This window comes from Hypanus sabinus, chromosome 10, assembly GCF_030144855.1.
Source record: "Hypanus sabinus isolate sHypSab1 chromosome 10, sHypSab1.hap1, whole genome shotgun sequence".
Classification (NCBI taxonomy): Eukaryota; Metazoa; Chordata; class Chondrichthyes; order Myliobatiformes; family Dasyatidae; genus Hypanus; species Hypanus sabinus.
This window is the reverse complement of record NC_082715.1, coordinates 44630834-44649999: the sequence shown is the minus strand read 5'-3', so window position 1 is coordinate 44649999 and position 19166 is coordinate 44630834. Positions and strand designations below refer to the sequence as shown.

Genomic DNA, 19166 nt, shown 5'->3' with positions numbered 1-19166 from the left:
TGAATTCTCCAACTTCTGGTAATTCCCTCCCTCTCCTTTCCCCCATTCAACTTTTACTCTGCCTCCTCTTCTAGCTGCCTATCACCTCTCTCATGATTCTGCCTTCTTCTACTACCCATAGTGCTTTCCCCTTGCATTCCTTCTTCACCTCTCCTGCCTATCCCCTCCCCGCTTCCCCTCTCCCACCCCTTAAATCCTTCCTCTGATTGGTTTTTCACCTGGCATCTTCCACCCTCCCCCCACCTTCTTTATAGGGCCCCTGCCCCCTCCTCCTTCAGTCCTGATGAAGGGTCTCGGCCCGAAACGACTGCTCGTTTCAACAGATGCTGCCCGACCTGCTGAGTTCATCCAGCTTGTTTGTATGTGTTGATGTACTCTTTGATGATTTTTGGGGTGATGGATAATGAGAATGGAATGGACATGAGTATAAATAGTCCAACAGAGGCAGCTGAATTGGGAGAATGGGATGGAGTCCTGTCAGGATGAATAGTGGAAGTAGTTGCCGTCCAAGTAGTTGTGGGAATCAGGTGGATACAATGAATGTTGGTAGCTATCCCAACTCATTAAGTGAACATGAAGAAATCAAAAAATAAAGGAGTGAAGATTATGAGATGGACCATGTGAAAATGAGAGCAGAGTGGTAACATGCAGCAAATACTAACTGACAGAATCACTGCACGACAGTTGCCAAAGCATCTGTTAGTAACCTGGCCCTGACACACCTAGAATGCAAGGACACTTTCTGGAGTTCATTTTGACATTCAGCAATAGTGTCCACAAACCTTGGTGAACCAATTCCTTCTCCTCGGTCAAACACACCACTGTGCCTGATGTCTGGTGCTAGACCAATAACCTCTTCCTCATTGCCAACAACAAAGGAGAAGGTTATCAATGTCAGGAAAACTCACACCCTTCAGCAGTGGAAACTGTGAGTAGTTTCAAAATCCTGGGAGTACACATCTCACACAACCTCTCATGGACCCAGAACACATGCTGCACTATCAGGAAAGCTCACCAATGCCTCTACTTTCTCAAGAGGCTGAAGGGATTTGGACTATGTATATCTATACACATGTCTGGATACAATTGGGTCTTTTAAGACCCCCTTAGATAGGTACATGGAGCTTAGAAAAATAGAGGGCTATGCACTAGGAAAATTCCAGGCAGTCTCTAGAGTAGGTTACATGGTCGGCACAACATTGCGGGACGAAGGGCCTGTAAAGTGCTGCAAATTGCTACGTTCTATGTTCTATGTTCTAGGAGAACTTCCTAACATATGACATCACTGCATGGTTTGGAAACTGCACTGTGGCAGGCAGAAAGTCTCCAAAACAGGCCGTCAAAACTGCCCAACGCATCACCAGCATCAGCCTATCCACTATCAAGGACATATATACTGAAAGGTACTGGAAAAGGGCCAGTAAAATCATGAAGGATCCCACCCACTCTGCTCATGGACTGTTTGTCTCACTCCCATCTGGGAGCAGGCTACATAGCATCCACTCCAGGAACACCAGACTCGAAGAGCAGTTACCCTCCCCAAGCAGTAAGACTAATCAACACCTCCACCTACTAAACCACCCCTCAACACCCCCACTACTACAACTTTATCATTTCCTGTCAGAGTCCCCTTATGTACTGACACTCCTGTGCCTAGCATCACTCTATGGGCATACAATCAATTTATGTATATAAGCTATCTTATGTGTTTATATTTATTGTACTTTTTTTATCTTCTTGGGGTTTTTGGTATATTTTTCCTGCTGTATTGGATCAGGATTAACAATTATTTCATTCTACTTTGCACTTGTCTACTGGAAATGATATTTAAAAAAGCTTTAATTTTGAATTCTATAATATTTTTGTATGAGAGTAGGAAGCAACACAACAGCAGTCATCAATGTAACAGAAAAAGAGTTGAGAAAGGGCAAGGTTGAAACACAGACTGTTTCAGATATCCAACAAGGGACAGGCAAACATTGGGCCCATGTCAGTTCCATTGCAATGCTGTTGACTTAGAGTAATTGAGCGGTTGAAGGAAAAGTCATTCAAGGCAAGAATGAATTCAGCCGTGTGACTGAGTGTGGTGAGCAAAAGGAACAGACTTATCCTTGGTTCAAGAAGGACCAAAATGCCCACAATCGATCTTGTATTGGAAATGTACACACACTGGACATCACATTGGAGGTGAAAAGTCTGGAAACATTCAGCTAGTATTTGACCTAAAACATTGACTCATTTTCTCTTTCCTCAAATGCTGCTTGCTCTGCTGAGTGTTTCTTCTATGTTCTGATTTTATTTCAGTTATCCAGCATTTGTATCTTTTGATTTTTATAAGCAAGTTGGAACCAGGTAGCTAGAAACTATCGAGGTGGTAGAGGGTATCAGAGTGTTATGAGTGATGAACAGACCTGATGGACAATGGGGTACAGAGTTAACCATCCCCCCCCCCCAGGAAACACGAAATATTACTGTTGCTATGCTGACTATGGGAAAGAGACGAAAAAAAAGCAAGAACATTTGCTACAGATAAGAGGGAGAGAGAGACTGTTGATGTTACTGTATTATGACTTCTGCAAGGGTAATTTATCTTCTACTATTTTGCTCATAAACATTCCTCAGTGGACTGAAGGAGTGGCCTTATTTGATGGACACAGTCATTCAGGAGTGATGGATAGCTGAGACCCCGTGAGTAGGGATAAAAGACAGGTCTGGAGAGACACCCTCCAGACACGCCAGTGGACACTGATTGAGTGTTGGAACCCACAAGAAAGGTGGGGGCTTCAGAGACCGAACCAGGAGATCGGGTCAGTAAAGCTCACAGTGTTACAGCAGGGCCGGTGGGGACTTGTGTATGTGTCCACTCATGCCAGAGTGATGAGTCCACCACAGAAAAATGGTCTAGCAGAAGGGCGGAGAGGTCATAACTGAATGACGGATTTAAGAAAGCAAAGGAAGGTTTGTCTGACTGTAGCTGTTACATTTCGCTCTCTCTCTCTCTCTCTCTCTCCAATGAATTCTTCTTTCTCTGCTGGTTAGACAACCAGTTACGGGGTACGTAACAAGAGTTATTGCAGAGGTAAGTGGGAAGTGACTGGACAGGGGAAGAAGAATTGAGTCAGTAGGAAAAAAAGCTGGTCGTAAAGGTTGTTGGATAAAATTCCCATGTTAATTATTGAGGTAATTGCACAGTTGAAGTAACATATACTACAGTAGTTACCCAATGAAGGGATATACTGACTCATCTTAAATAGTTTGAAAATGGATTCACTGAATTGGATTGTGGACGCAGGAGGCTAGCCCTATGAAAACAGTTTGATTAGAATTGGTCTAAATTTTGTTGGAGTTTAGAAGAATGAAATGTAATGTTATTGCCGGGAATAACGTTAAAGGGATTTTAAGGTGGTTGCTGATAGATTCCTGTGGCTGAAGTGTCCAGGATTATAGTCATACGGCAGCTGATGTGATGCTTGGTTCTGAGATGAAAAATAATTCTTCACTAAGAGGATTGTAAACTTTCATTCCTCTGCCAATTAGTTAATGACTGAGATGAATTGATAACATTTGGATTGAAGAACAATCTAATATTGTGGAGGCCAAATGGAGATTCTTGAACAACCACACCCTTATTGAATATCAGAGGAAACTTGAGAGGCAGCATGCTTAAGTTCTGCTACAGTTTATGGTGGATTTCCATACAGGTATTTAGGAAAGGACATCTTGGCTGACTTTTGTCTATAGATTTATTGTACTTGTTTATTTTATGCAGTTTGAATTTGCTAAATTCTTTATCTAGGTTTCCTCAGGCCACTTACATAGGAACTATATCAAATGACTATCTACCCTATTCAAAAAATATGCATTCTTAGTAGCCTCCAACATACCCTAAAGTGTATAATCGATTGTAGACATAACCCAATGATCTCACTTTCAAGGACTCTTTACCTCATTTTGATATGTTCTTATTATTTATTGCTATTTGCTTATACTCTACTTGTATTTGCAGTTTGTTGTCTTCTGCACTCAGGGTTGTCTTTCATTGATCCTGTTATAGTTACCATTCTCTAGATTTACTGATATACCTGCAAGAAAAATGAACCTCAGGGTCGTATATAGTGACAAACTGTATATGTACTTGGATAATAAATTTACTTTCAATTTTGAGCTCTAAGAAGGAGTATTACTATGTTACTGTGAGGACTAATTAAAGAGTTTCTCATATTGTCCACATAAAATATATTTTTATCACTAATTTTTTATTGCAACACCAACAAATTACATACATTACAACCAGTTGCCGATTACATTTTGACTGTTTAATCCAGCCATCCCCAAATCTCATCCTCACCTCCCCTCCACCCCTTCTCTCCACCCCTCTCTCTCCCCCCACCCCTTTCCCCTCCACCAACCAACTGAATAGTAGTGCATACACAGACAGAGCATTCCTGTTTTAACAGAAGAAGTTTTAAGTTAGATATCAAATTTGTCCACATTAAGATTGTGTTTGGTCGTGCATCATTTACTCCTGCTGATGATAGTTCCAGGTAAGAAATGTCCAAAAAGCTCCGAAGCCAGTGAGTACCTGAAATATCATGATGAGGTTTCCAACGCTGGACTACAACCTTCCTAGCTGCAGTCGTCAAGTCAAGTCAAGTCAACTTTTATTGTCATTTTGACCATAACTGCTGGTACAGTGCATAGTAAAAATGAAACAGCGTTTTTCAGGACCATGGTTTACATGACACAATACAAAAAACTAGACTGAACTACATATTTTAAAAAAACAGAGAAAGCTATACTAGACTACAGACCTACACTGGACTGCATAAATCCACAAAAACAGTACTGGCATTACAATAAATAATAAACAGGACGATAGGGCAAGGTGTCAGTCCAGGCTTTGGGTATTGAGGAGTCTGATAGCTTGGGGGAAGAAACTGTTACATAGCCTGACTTAGCATATTGTTTTCCATAAGGGAAAGGTGGGAGTCATCATTTAGAAGATGTGCAGCGGGGTCCATTGGTGATTGTACCCCCAGTAGTTCTGTAAGAGTACGGATAACCTTGCCCCACAAACCAAAAACCCCTGGACATTCCCATACAACACATATAAAAGAGCCAACGGTTCTCTGGGGGCAAAATGAGCAATATGGGTCAAGAACCAGTCCCATTTGATGTCTAATTCTTGGTGTTAGATATGCTCTATGACAAAATTTCAAGTGTATATACCGATAATTTGGGTTTTTCGAAACACTGGCAGCATTAACCCAAATCGCATCCCAGTCTAAGTCTTATCCCAATTCAGATATGTCCCTATCCCAGGCTTTCATTCCTGATGTGGGCATATGTTACTGGGAGTTTAATTTATCATAGATATATGACACTATCTGTCTTGGAGCACTCTGTATCCAACTTAAAATGGAATGGTCCTTTAAATCTGACCCCCAGGGAGCCCCGTAGGCATTACAAGCTGATCTTACTCTAAAGTAGAAGAAAAAAGAGTGTTTATCAATATTATATCGAGATACTTGTTCTTGAAAGCTAAGGATAGTATTTGCCCCATTAATATCATGAAGAGTAGTAATACCTTTATCTTCCCAAGTTCTGTTAGTGAATGGTTCCCCCCAGATAGAAGATAATTATTGTTAAAATATTTTTGATATACCATGTTAATGTAAATAAAATTAACTTCAGATTAATATTGCCTGCACTGAAATGCAGCAATGGTTTTTATATTGTTTTTTCACCAACAGTTTGATGTTTATGTTCCACTCATTTGTTTCAGGAGAAGATATGTGTGCTGCTGGAAACCATGACTGTGATCAAATCTGTGTGACAACTTCAACAGGCTATGCCTGTAAATGTCGTCCAGGTTTTGTATTGAATGAGGACCAAAAAACCTGCTCAAGTAAGCAATTTATTACTGGGGCTGATTACCCCGTCACTATGGGCTTGGCTATTTCCATAAGAGCTTTGTAGAAGGTTTAGGAGCTTGAGAACTTTCTTTGCTCTCATGATAAATAAAATAAAAATCAAATGCTATAAGGCTGTTCTACAGCTCTTGACGACGTTTCTGTTTTCACGTTGATAATGTACATACTATTCATTATTTGAATAACTCTTCGGTCTGACGCTATGTATAAGTTGACTAAATTATCCATGAAAGAAAAATACTGTTAATTATCGAGGAATGTGTGCAACTTCAGTCATCTAACCCAAGGAAGGGATATACTTACCTTACAAAAATGACAATGAGAGTCATTGAATTGAACCCTGTGGCGGGAATCACGAAAACAGTTTGAGTTTCAATACGTTTTGAGAATGGGCTGAAATTTTCTAGAGTTTGGACAAATAAAATGTTATCTCAATGATAACTTTCACAATCTAGGGAAAATGGTGTGGGCAGGATTGAGGAATATTGATCAGAAGTTGTTTTCAGTGGTTCCAGAGTCCAGAATTATAGATCATGCTCACATGATAGGTGGAGGTACATTTAGGACTGGAATGAAAAAGGTCTTCTTCACTAAGATGATTGTGAATCCTGATTCCTCCTCGCTGGAAGATTGGTAATGCTCAATTGTCATTGATGATTTAGGTCCACTGAGAGGTTTCAGGTACAATAAATTAAAGGGTTATGGAGAGAGGAAGGGAAAGTGGAATTTCTGTAGAATATCCGTGTTCTTGTTTAATGGCAGAGGAGATGTAAGGCACTGTATATCCTACCCCTACTACAGTTTCCTATGGGCTCATGTCAATCTTTCATTCTGGTAATTAAAAATAGCATCTTTGGTGTTTTTCAATTCTGAAGATGTTAGTATAAATGTGAGCTTAAGTTGGATGAAAAGAAATGAGTGAGTGAGATGGATTGAATCTATTTCCCTTCATTTCTAGCAACCACACAAAATGCTGGTGGAACGCAGCAAGCCAGGCAGCATCTATAGGGAGAAGCACTGTCGAAATTTCAGGCCGAGACCCTTCACTAACTGAAATTAAAGATAGGAAGAGATTTGAAAGTAGGAGGGGGAGGGGGAAATCCGAAATGATGGGAGAAGACCGGAGGGGGTGGGGTGAAGCCGACAGATGGAAAGGTGATTGGCAAAAGGATACAGAGCTGGAGAAAGGAAAGGATCATGGGACGGGAGGCCTAGGGAGAAAGAAAGGGGGAGGGGAGCACCAGAGGGAGATGAAGAACAGGCAGAGTGATAGGCAGAGGGAGAAAGAAAAAGGGGGGGAAATAAATAAATCAGGGATGGGGTAAGAAGGGGAGGAAGGGCATTAACGGAAGTTAGAGAAGTCAATGTTCATGCCTTCAGGTTGGAGGCTACTAAACGGTATATAAGATGTTCCTCCAACCTGAGTGTGGCTTCATCTTGATAACAGAGGAGGCCATGGATAGACGTATCATAATGGGAATGGGACGTGGAATTAAAATGTGTGGCCACTGGGAGATCCTGCTTTCTCTGGCGGACAGAGCATAGGTGTTCAGCGAAATGGTCTCCCAGTCTGCGTCGAGTCTCACCAATACATAAAAGGCCGCACCAGGAGCACCTACGCTCGGTCCGCCAGAGAAAGCAGGATCACCCAGCAGCCACACATTTTAATTCCATGTCCCATTCCCATTCTGAAATGTCTATCCATGGCCCCCTTTACTGTCAAGATGAAGCTACACTCAGGTTGGAGGAACAACACCTTATATACCATTTGTGTAGCCTCCAACCTGATGGCATGAACATTGACTTCCCTAACTTCTATTAATGCCCCTCCTCCCCTTCTTACCCCATCCCTGATATATTTATTTGCCACCCTTTTTTCCTCTCTCTGCCCATCACTCTTTGCCTGTTCTCCATCTCCCTCTGGTGCTCCCCTCCCCTGTTCTGTCTCCCTAGGTCTCCCGTTCCATGATCCTTTCCCTTCTCCAGCTCTGTATCCCTTTTGCCAATCACCTTTCCAGCTCTTAGCTTCACCCCACCCCCTCCGGTCTTCTCCCATCATTTTGGATTTCCCCCTCCCCCTCCTACTTTCAAATCTCTTCCTATCTTTAATTTCAGTTAGTGAAGGGTCTCGGCCTGAAATTTCGACAGTGCTTCTCCCTATAGATGCTGCCTGGCTTGCTGCGTTCCACCAGCATTTTGTGTGTGTTGCTTGAATTTCCAGCATCTGCAGATTTCCTCGTGTTCTTTTCATTTCTATCTTAATGCAAAGAAATAGTTACTTGAGGTTCCAGCATTGAATTTACACTTACAGTTTTGACATTATTTTCCGAATTTTTTAAGATGCTAGAATTGTCTATTCACATTTCCAGTGGCTTCTCTGCTGAGGGACTACACCAAATACAAGAAAGTTGTCAAATTCATGTTTCCTATTTCAGAGTATCAGTTCCAAAATTGATATGTGCAAGTTCAGAGAATGAAACTATATACAGAATACAGAATGGTGTTCCTTCAACAGTTTGATGTTTATGTTCCACTTATTTGTTTCAGGAGAAGATATGTGTGCTGCTGGAAACCATGACTGTGATCAAATCTGTGTGACAACTTCAACAGGCTATGCCTGTAAATGTCGTCCAGGTTTTGTATTGAATGAGGACCAAAAAACCTGCTCAAGTAAGCAATTTATTACTGGGGCTGATTACCCTGTCACTATGGATTGGCTTTTCCCATAAGATCTTTGTAGAATGTTTAGGAGCCTGAAAACTCTCTTTGCCCTCATGATAACCAAAATAAATCAAATGTTATAAGGCTCTTCTATGGCTTTTGACAAGATTTCTGTTTTCACATTGTGAGTAAATATTGCAGTAATTGTTTGAATATCTCTTAGGTCTAACACCATAGTAACCCCTCAAGGAAAATGGCTCCAGAAAATTACAATGTTATTTTTGAAACCAGACCTGGCGTAATGTGTAATCTCACTGAATTGAACCCTCTGGTGGGAAGATGTTCCCATGAAAACATTTTGAGTAGAATGGGCGAAATTTTCTAGAGTTTGGATGAATGAGATGTGATCTCAATGATTAGTATAAAAAAATGGGGGAAAAGGTGAAGGAGGGTTAAGGAATGTTGATCAGAAGTTGTTTTCAATGGTTCAAGAGTCCAGAATTACAGATCGTGCAAAGGGTCTTCTTCATTGGGATGAGTGTGAATTTTGATTCTTCTTCACTGGAAGATTGTTAATGCTCAGTTGTCAATGATGATTTAAGCCCACTGATAGATCTTGGGTACAAAAAAAAAGAGTCATGGAGATAAGAATGAAAAGTAGAATTTCTGGCAGAGCAGGACTTAAGACACTGTATGTCCTACCCCTACTACAGTTTCCTGTGGGCTTATCCCAATCTTTCATTCAGGTAGTAAAAATGACATGTTTGATGTTTTCAGTTCTGCAGATACTAGAATAAATATGAGCAAGGGTTGGATTAAAACAAATGGGTGAATGATGAGGATTGAATCTATTTTCCATCATTTCTATCTTATTGCAATAAAGTAGTTACATGAGTTTTTGGAATTAATTATGCATTTACATTGTCGTTTGTTTTCTGAATCTTTTATATTTTAATGTTTTCTCCATCCAAATTTCTTGTGCTTTCTCTGCTTAGAGACTGCACCAAGTACACCAAAAATCATCAAATTCATGTTTTCTCTCTATGAGAATCAGGTCTGAAATTGATATCCACAGGTTCAGAGAATGGATTCTTATGGTGTCTGACATGACTCAATAAACATTGTATTACATATGTGACCTCTAAGAAGGAACATTGTTAACTTCTTGTGGGGACTAATTAATAAGATTCTTGCATTGCCTACATAGAATATTTTCAGTATAACATGAAATTAACTGCAGATTTTCTGCGAGCTGAAATCAGCATGAGAGTCTGTTCGTTGGTGATGCAGTGTGAAGTTTAAAAAGAGCTCAGGGGTCTTCAGCTTTCTTTCCAGGGTGAAATTAGAATGAGAGGCCATTCATTGGTGGTGCAGCACAGTTTAAAAAGAGCTTGGGAGCTTTCAGCTTTCTTTTTGTGGGCTGAAATTAGTGCTTGGCCAATAAAAAGAAATGGCGTGTGAGTGGAGCAGATTGCTGGAGTGGGCAAGTGTCAGAATGGTCCGGCTTTGGCTCAACAGACTTGGGCAAGCATAGGTGGAGGTTCTAAGTAAGTAAGAAAGTTTCTAATAAGTTTTTTTTCTGTTAGTACATTGCTAGTGCTCTGAATGAAGTGATATATTCCTTGTATGAAATGTGGGGAATTTTGGAGTTTTCCACTCTCCTTGATAACTACATCTACACAAAGCATGTCAAGTTGCATCTCCTTAGATATCGTGTTAAAGAACTGTAGCTGCAACTAGGTGACCTTCGGCTCCTATGAGAGAATGAGGAAGTGATATATAGGAGCTACAGGGAAGTATTTATTCCTAAGTTGCAGGGGGAAGGTCCCTGCATGACTGTCAGGAAAGGGAATAAGCGGCCAGAGCAGAGTACCTCTGTGGCCATTCCCGTCAATAATAAGTATACCATTTTGGACACTGTTGGGGGGACAACCTACCAGGGGAAGCTGCTGCAACCAGGTCTCTGGCACTAAGCCTGGCTGTATGGCTCAGAAAGGAAGTGGGGAGAAGACAAGTGCATTAGTGACAGGGCATTCATAATTAGAGGAGTGGAAAGCAGATTCTTTGGACGTGAAAGAGACACCTGGATGGTATGTTATGTCAAGGGTGCCAGGGTCATGGATGTCCTGGATTGGGTCCATGGCATTCAAAAGCTGGAGGCCGAACAGCTGGAAGTCATGGTATGTATTAGTACCCACAACATAGTTAGGAACAGGGAGGAGGTCCTGAAGAGAGAATTTGGAGAACTAGGTAGAATGCTGAAAAGCATGATGCCATGGAAGTAACCTCTGGATTGCTACCTGTGCCAAATGCCAGTGATGGTAAGACCAGGATGATCTGGCAGATGAATCTGTGGCTGAGGAATTAGCACAGGGGGCAGGGATTTAGATTTCTGGATCTTTCAGATCTCATAGAAAATTCAAAAATCAGAATGCAGAGGGACTTGTGAGAGCCTGCGCAGGATTCCCTAAACGTTAACTTGCAGGTTGAGTTGATGGTAAGGAAGGCATAGCAATGTTAGCATTCATTTTGAAAGGACCAGAATACAAAAGCAAGGATGTAATGCTGAAGATTTATAAGGCAATGGTCAGACTGCACATGGAGTATTGTGAGTAGTTTTGGGTCCCTAATCAAGAAAAGATGTGCTGGTATTGGAGGTTCACAAGAATAATCCCAGGAATGAAAGAGTTAATGTATGAGGAGTGTTTGATACCTCTGGGTCTGTACTTGCTGGAAATGATAAGAATGGGGAGGGGAGTGGATCTCATTACAAAGTAATGATTATTGAAAGGTCTGGATAAAGTGCACATAGGGAGGATGTTTCCTATAGTGGGGGAGTCTAGGGCCAGAGGGCACAGCTTCAGAACTATTTAGAACAGCGATGAGGAAAAATTTCTTCACACCAGAGAGTAGTCAAAGACAGCTATGTGGTCAAACTCATTGGGTATATTTAGGTTGGAGGTTGATAGGCTCTTAATTAACCAGGACATCATTGTTTACAGGGAGAATGAGTACGAGAGGGACAATAAATGGAATGTCGGAGTAGGCTCGATGGTTTTTCTTCAACAGTTTTATGGTTATCTTTTACTCAATTGTTTCAGGAGAAGATATGTGTGCTTCTGGAAACCATGACTGTGAGCAAATCTGTGTGACAACTGCAACCGGCTATGATTGCCAATGTCATCCGGGTTTTATACTGAATGAGGACCAAAAAACCTGCTCACGTAAGTAATTTATTACTGGGGCTGATTCCCCTGTCACTATGGGCTTGAGTTTTTCCAAAAGAACTTTGTAGAAAGTTGAGAAGCCAGAAAACTGTCTTTGATGTCATAATACAAATCATAAATTAATATCTGTAAGCTTCTTCTATAGTTCTGAGCAAAATTTCTACTTTTACACCTATGTTCATCTGTCTATTAGGTCTGGTGCTAAACATAAGTTAATTTAATTACCTAATAAGGAAAAAAAACCTTATATTATTTATAGAGACTACACTGGCACAGTTTTCTAAAATTCCCTTAGGAAAGATTACATTCCTTTTAGAGACTTGGAATGTGTTCATTGGAGCAGATCTGCAGAGAAAGCCTAATCTTACAAAGGTTGTTAGAATTTTTCTAGTTGCGGAGAGTTTCCTTTTTCCCTTTGGTTAGAGTTGATAACAATGGCTCAAGGTCAAAGTTATTAGTGTTCCATTTAGTTCTGAAATTGAGAGAGAGTTCTTCATTAAGAGGATTGTAACTCTTGATTCCTTCTCAGTGGAAGACTGTTAATCTGAGTTGCTATTCATGATTGAGACTGACTGATGTTTTGTGTACAACAAAAGTCATTAGTGAAGGAAACGTAGAGTTTTGTAGCATTACCAAACACTTATTGAATGCTATTTAAAGCTTCATGGCTTTGGTTTCTACCATCTTTACTGTTTACTATGGCCTTTTCTCAACCTTCCATTCAGGCCATTAATAATGATATTTTTAGTGTGTTTCAGATCTGGGGGTAACAGGGAAGATCAAAATGAATTTTGATTTCAACTTTAAGAAGAGAATATATAAGATGGACAAAATGCTTTTTATTCTCATTTGCACCTTTTTACATTAGTTGAGGTTCATTATCTCATTACATGAGGTTCTGGCACTGCATTTAGGAATATCTTGATGACATTATTTTATGCAACTTTTATTTTCCTAAATTCATTTTGTTATCTTCCCCAGATTTACAACCCATCAAAATGCCATTTCTAATGACCTGACTGGAAGATTGAGGTATCCATACATAATTATAGTAGGGGTCTAAGGTCCCTCAAATCTCCTCTGCCAGTCAGTACGAGTATGGTTGCTGAACCAAGCTCCTCAGGATTCCCCATTTGGGAACTAAACTTAATTCCAATAAAGTCATCAAGTTCATGTTTTCTACCTTGACATATCAGTCCTGAAAATGATATCTCTATGTTCGGGGAATGGGCCAATGTACAGAATTCTTAGTGGCTTCTGACATGGCCTGGTAAATAATTCTTATTGTACATAAAAAATACATTCTCTTAAGAGCACTAATTGAAGGTTGTCTCACATTATCCACATAAATGGTGTTTAACAGGATCTTTTAATGAAGGAAGGTAACTGTATACAGACATACCCTCCATTGTAATGCAGCAATGAATTTTAGGTCACTTCAACAATTTTATGGATATGTTACACTCAATGATTTGTTTCAGGTGAGGATATGTGTGCTACTGGAAACCACGACTGTGAGCAAATCTGTGTGACAACTGCCTCCGGCTTTTACTGCAAATGTCATCCAGGCTTTATATTAAATGAGGACCAGATAACTTGTTCAAGTAAGTAATTTATTCGCAGGGCTGAATGCTTTGGCATGATGAATTGGTTGCTCTGTGAAATCATAGCCACTGTAGTTTGCAATGTTGAACTTTAAAATTGGCGTTGCCCTCATGATATACAATGTTATCAAAATTGAAAAATTATGCAAATGTCTTTTAGCTACCTCTGGTATATTATAATTTAACATTAAATTTCACTTCCAAATCCACTTCAAAATCTATTAACCCCACTCTTTATAACTTTACCTGCATTACCACCATACCATACCTACCACACCATGAGTCACCACATCCAACACATCATTCTCCACAACTCCACAATCTCTAAAGGGATCCTACCACCAAACATGTCTTTACTGCCCCCACTCCCCGCTTCACTTTCCACTGGGATTGCTCCTTCCGCGATTCCCTTGTGCATTCATCTCTCCCCACTAATCTCCCTTATCTCTGCAAGTGGCCTAAGTGCTACACATGCCCATTCACCTCCTCCCTCACCTCCATTGTGTCCTTCCAGGGGAGACAACACTTCACTTGCAAATCTACTGGTGTCACCCAGTACTCCCGATGCGGCCTCCTCTACGTTGGTGAGACCTATCATCAATTAAGGAATGACTTCGTCGAACTCCTCTGCTCCATCCTCCAATAGCGAAACTTCCCAGAGGTCAAACATCTTAATTCCAATTCCCATTCCCATTCCAACATGTCGGTCAGCGGCCTCCTCTTGTGCCAGAGTAAGGCCACCTCAGGGAAGAGAAGCAGTACCTCATATTCCATCTGGGTAGCCTCCAACCTGCTGGCATGAATATTGATTTCTCCTTCTGGCAAAATAAAATTCCCTCCCTCTCCCTTCAATTTACCATTTTGACCTCTTAACTCTTCACATCTGGTTCCCCCTCCTCCTTAACTTCCTCCTATGGTCCACTCCTCTCTCCTATCAGATTCCTTCCTCTCCAGCACTTTACCTTTCCTGCCCACCCAGCTTTACCCATCACTCCATAACATCTTCCTGCCCCTCCCCACCACTTTTTTATTCTGTCATCTTACCCCTTCCTTTCCAATCCTGAAGAAGGGTGTTGGCCCAAAATGTTGACTGCTTGTTCATTTCCATATTTGCTGCCTAACCTGCTGAGTTCCTCCATCATTTTGTGTGTTTTTTTAGATTAGTTTTATAAATTTTATATGGGGGAATTCTAATATATTGACCCAAAATTCATCATTGTTGACCTATGAGAAAAATATGAACTCACCTTGCACAGTTTCTCCAAAGTGAATGTGGAGAAGCCTCAGTCGAAAAACTCCAAACAACAAGAAGGCTTCAACTATGTCACTAGTAATGACTGGCCATCAAAAAATCCCGCTTGTGGCGGATGGTGCAGTGTTGGCTCTGCTCCACCTCCCAACACTACTTTCAAAGGAAAAGAAATGATAGCAGTCAGAACATCCTCTTCCCTAAAATTACTGTTAAATAAACCTTTTGACAGGTGCTAAGTTACATTCCTATGCTTAGCTTGTTGATAGAAAAGTGAAATGTTTCTGTATGTTTTTGACAAAACAAAAGCCATTAGAAAATTTTCAAATAATGAACAGGTTTGAAAGAGTAACTCATTTCCTCCCACCACTCCCAGAAAACATTCAAACATTGTGCTCAGTTTAATTATTATAAAATATCTAAATCTACCAGTACTTCTTTTAGCACCTGGAATTTAAAATCTGGAATCCAATGTCAGGAATAATTTTGCAAACAACTGATACCAACTTGGAATTTCCATGTTCACAGAGAAATGTGAAGGTTTATCCCTTCTCCTTCCCTTCTCAGAGGTGGAACATTCTGTCCTCAGTAAAGGCCTCACCTTTGTCCCCATTTGCTCGCACCACAGTGAGTTCCATGCCTGCTATGACCTCAACCTCTTCTCCTGTCTTCTACCTTCCTCCTCTTCTTGGACACCCCGACCTGGTTTTCTGTCTGTTCTGGATTTTTTCATCTCGAATTGCTGATGTGACATCAACCGTCTCAACTTCAGCACTCCTCTCTCCTCATCGAACCTTACCCCTCAGAACGCATTGCCCTCCACTCTCATCGCACTAGTCCCAACCTTACCATCAATCAAACCCACAGACAAAGGGGGTGCTGTTGTAGTGTGGCACATTGACCCCTACCTTGCTGAGGCCAGGTGGCAACTCTCAGACAGCTCCTCAGCTCCCCTGAGGAGGACCCAGCTCCACACCATTTGTAAATTGTCTCCAATGCATCACTGACCACATCCATTCTGGAGAACTCCCATCCACTGCCACCAAGCTCATAGTTCCCTTACCCCACACTACTCACTTTTTCCTCCTACCCAAGATCCACAAACTGGACTGTCTGGGTAGGCGTATTATCTCTGCCTGCTCAGGCATGATCTCATGTCCTTGTATGTCAACTCCATTCTATCCTGTTTGGCTCAGACCCTTCCCACCCACATCTGCAACACTTCTCATGCCCTCGATCTCTTAAATAACTTGAAATTCCCTGGCCCTGACTGCCTCATCTTCATCTTCACCAGGGATGCTCAGTCCTTCCTCCACCAAGAAGGCCTCAAAGTTCTTCACTTCTTTCTTGGCAAAAGAACCAACCAATCCCCCTCCACCATCACCCTCTCTGTCTGGCAGAACTGGTCCTCACCCTCAACAAATGTCCCTTCGACTCCTCCCACTTTCTCCAAATGCAAGGGGTGGCTATGGGCACTCACATGGGTCCCAGCTATGCCTGCCTCTTCATTGGTCATGTAGAATAGTCCACATTCAAAGGCTTCCCTGGTTATACTATCCATCTCTTCCTCCGCTACATTGACGATCCATTGGTGCTGCTTCATGGCTTGTCAATTTTATCAACTTTGCCTCTAACTTCCAACCTGCCCTTAAATTCGCTAGGTCCATCTCTGACATTTCCATCCCGTTCTCTATTCAAAATGTCAATCGATGTCTTTCATAAACCTACTGATACCCATAATTATCTCGACTATATCTCTTCACCTTCTAGCTCCTATAAAAATACCATTCCCTTTTCTCAGTTTCTTCACCTTTGCTGCATCTGTTCCCAGGATGCAGATTTCCATTCCAGAACATCCAAGCCATCCTCCTTCTTTAAAGAATGCGGGTTTCCTTCCCTCTACTGCGGCCCTCACCCACATCTCCTCCATTTCCTGTTCTTCTGTACTTACCCCATCTTCCCACCCTCTTAATAGTGATAAGGTCCCTCTTGTCCTTACCTGTCACTCCATCAGCAACCGCATCCAACTCATTATCCTCCACAAATTCTGCCACTTCCAAAGGGATCCTACCACTAAATATATTTTTACATCCCTCCCCCCTCCCCCCCCGCTTTCCGCAGGGATTGCTCCCTCTGCAATTCCCTTATCCATTCATCCCTCCTCACTAATCTCCCTCCAGGCACTTACTGCTACACCTGCAAAATACACCAGCTCACTCACCTCCATTCAGGGCCCAAACAGTCCTTCTAGGTGAGGCAACACTTCACTTGTGAATCTGCTGGGGTCATCTGTAATATCCAGTGCTCCCAATGCGGCTTCCTCTACATTGGTGAGACCTGTTGTAATTAGGGGGGACCATTTCTTCAAGCACCTCTGCACCATCCGCCACCAGTGGGAATTCTCAGTGGCCGGATATTTTAATTTCTATTCCCATTCCTATTCCAACTTGTCCATCCATAGCCTCCTCATGTGCCAAGATGAAACCACCCTCGGAGTGGAGGAGCAAAACCTTATATTCCTTCTGGGTATTCTCTGACCTGATGTAATGAATATAGATTTCTCCTTCTGGGAGACAAACTCCCTCCCCCCCCATTCCTCTATTCACCACACTGATCTTCTCACTAGCCTCTTACTTCTCCCGGGTCCCCACCTCCCTCCCTTTTCTCCTATGGTCCACACGCTTCTCCTACCTGATACTTTCTTCTCCAGTCCTTTACCTTTCCTACCCTCCTGGCTTCACTTATCACCTTCCAGCTAACCTCTCCCTCCCCCCACCTTTTTATTCTGGCACTTCCCTCTTCCTTCTCAGCCCTGAAGAAGGGTCTCGGCTCAAAACCTCCACTGTATACTCATTTCCATAGATGCTACCTGACCTGCTGAGTTCCTCCAGCATTCTGTGTGAGCTATTTTGGATTTCCAGCATCTGCAGACTTTTGTGTGATTATGTTGAGGTTGTCAGCTGTGCAAGTAAACATTGATAACTGTGGCATATGACTGTTGACCTTTCCTTGTAAATTCTGGGCCTCGGTGATTATTGTCCACATTAAAGTAACTGCAAATATTTTAGAGATTTTTAACAATAAGACTAATTCAATGTTACAGGGGTGGACCGATGTGTGATTGGAAATCACGACTGTGAACAGATATGTGTCAGCACTGGCACAGGCTATTACTGCAAGTGCCATTCTGGTTTTATGCTAAATGAGGATCTGAAAACCTGTGCAAGTAAGTCATTTACCACTTACAGTATTTGATGTTCATTTTCTTTAAACTCAGAATATAAATGTTTGCTACAGGTGTGGACAATTCTTAGTGCTAGTAAAAGGGTAAGTTCTAAAACAATACTTTATCAACCAATGTCTCAATTTCTCTGTTTCAAAGGCTTCAAAGGTACATTTAATGTCAGAGAAATAAATACAATATACATCCTTTTTCTTTGCAACCATCCACGAAAACAGATGAGTGCCCCAAAGAATGAATGACAGTCAACTGTTAGAACCCCAAAATCTGCCACAACTCCCCCCTCCTGTGCATAAGCATCAGCAAACAACAATCCCACCTCCCCCACTGGCAAAAAAGAAGCATCGGCACCCACTACCGAGCACTCAAGCATGAGCAAGGCAATAGCATAGACACGGACTTGCAGTTATTCCAAAGACTTTGCATTTCACCCAGTATTCAACATACCACAGGCTCTCTCTTTCTCCCTAATAAGAGAGAAAGGGGTGTCTCCGTTTTCACAGTGTGTGGGGAGACATGAGAAACAGCTTGCTGGTTTATGTTGTTGAAAGTCTACCACATTGCTTTTTATCGAGCTTTGTGCCCAAAGATCACAAGTCTCTGGGCACACAGCTGCATGTGTTCCGACTCCCCTGATGACATGAGTCTCCTGTTGTGACACCGACCCTCGATCTCCCCGTCTCTAGAGCCCCGAGATCCTGGGCTTCCAAAGCCAAGCCGAATACTTAGGCTGAGCCCTTGGCATACTGAGCAACAACAACTGGTTATGAAACCCTGAGAGCGGGTCCCAATCCCGCAAAGAACCATAGTCGGTGTATAACTCCAGGTCAGGGTTCTCAAAAGAACCCTGAAAGAGTTAAAGTGGATGAAATGGCAGTATGTACTTGATGAAGCGGCAGTTTTTGTAACATTGTACGTACAGTGCCTATAAAAAGTACTCGCCCCACACCTTGGAAATTTTCATGTTTTACTGTTTTACAACATCGAATCGCAGTGGATTTGATTTGGCTCTTTCGACACTGATCAACAGAAAAATGGACGATTTTGTGTCAAAATGAAAAGAGATCTCTGCAAAGTGATCTAAATTAATTACAAATATAAAATACAAAATAATTGATTCACCGCCTTCATTTATTCATTTCATTTTTCAATCTTTTTATTGATTTTCAGCAAAAATATACAAACCAGAGGAGAAGTTTAGTAAACAGATAACACAAGAGACATATAAACAGCAATAAAGAAAAATATATA

At 41.6% G+C, this 19166-nt stretch overlaps 1 protein-coding gene across 1 annotated transcript in view; it reads left to right on the top strand.

The window, feature by feature from the left end:
• The window catches only part of LOC132400282 (matrilin-3-like), a 48883-nt gene that overhangs the window by 26083 nt on the left and 3634 nt on the right, over nucleotides 1-19166 (top strand). Inside the window, exons 7-11 of the mRNA XM_059981253.1 lie at nucleotides 5786-5908; nucleotides 8481-8603; nucleotides 11696-11818; nucleotides 13303-13425; nucleotides 17778-17900. Of these exons, the coding sequence (XP_059837236.1) occupies nucleotides 5786-5908; nucleotides 8481-8603; nucleotides 11696-11818; nucleotides 13303-13425; nucleotides 17778-17900 (615 nt within the window). The remainder of the gene's footprint in view (nucleotides 1-5785; nucleotides 5909-8480; nucleotides 8604-11695; nucleotides 11819-13302; nucleotides 13426-17777; nucleotides 17901-19166) is intronic.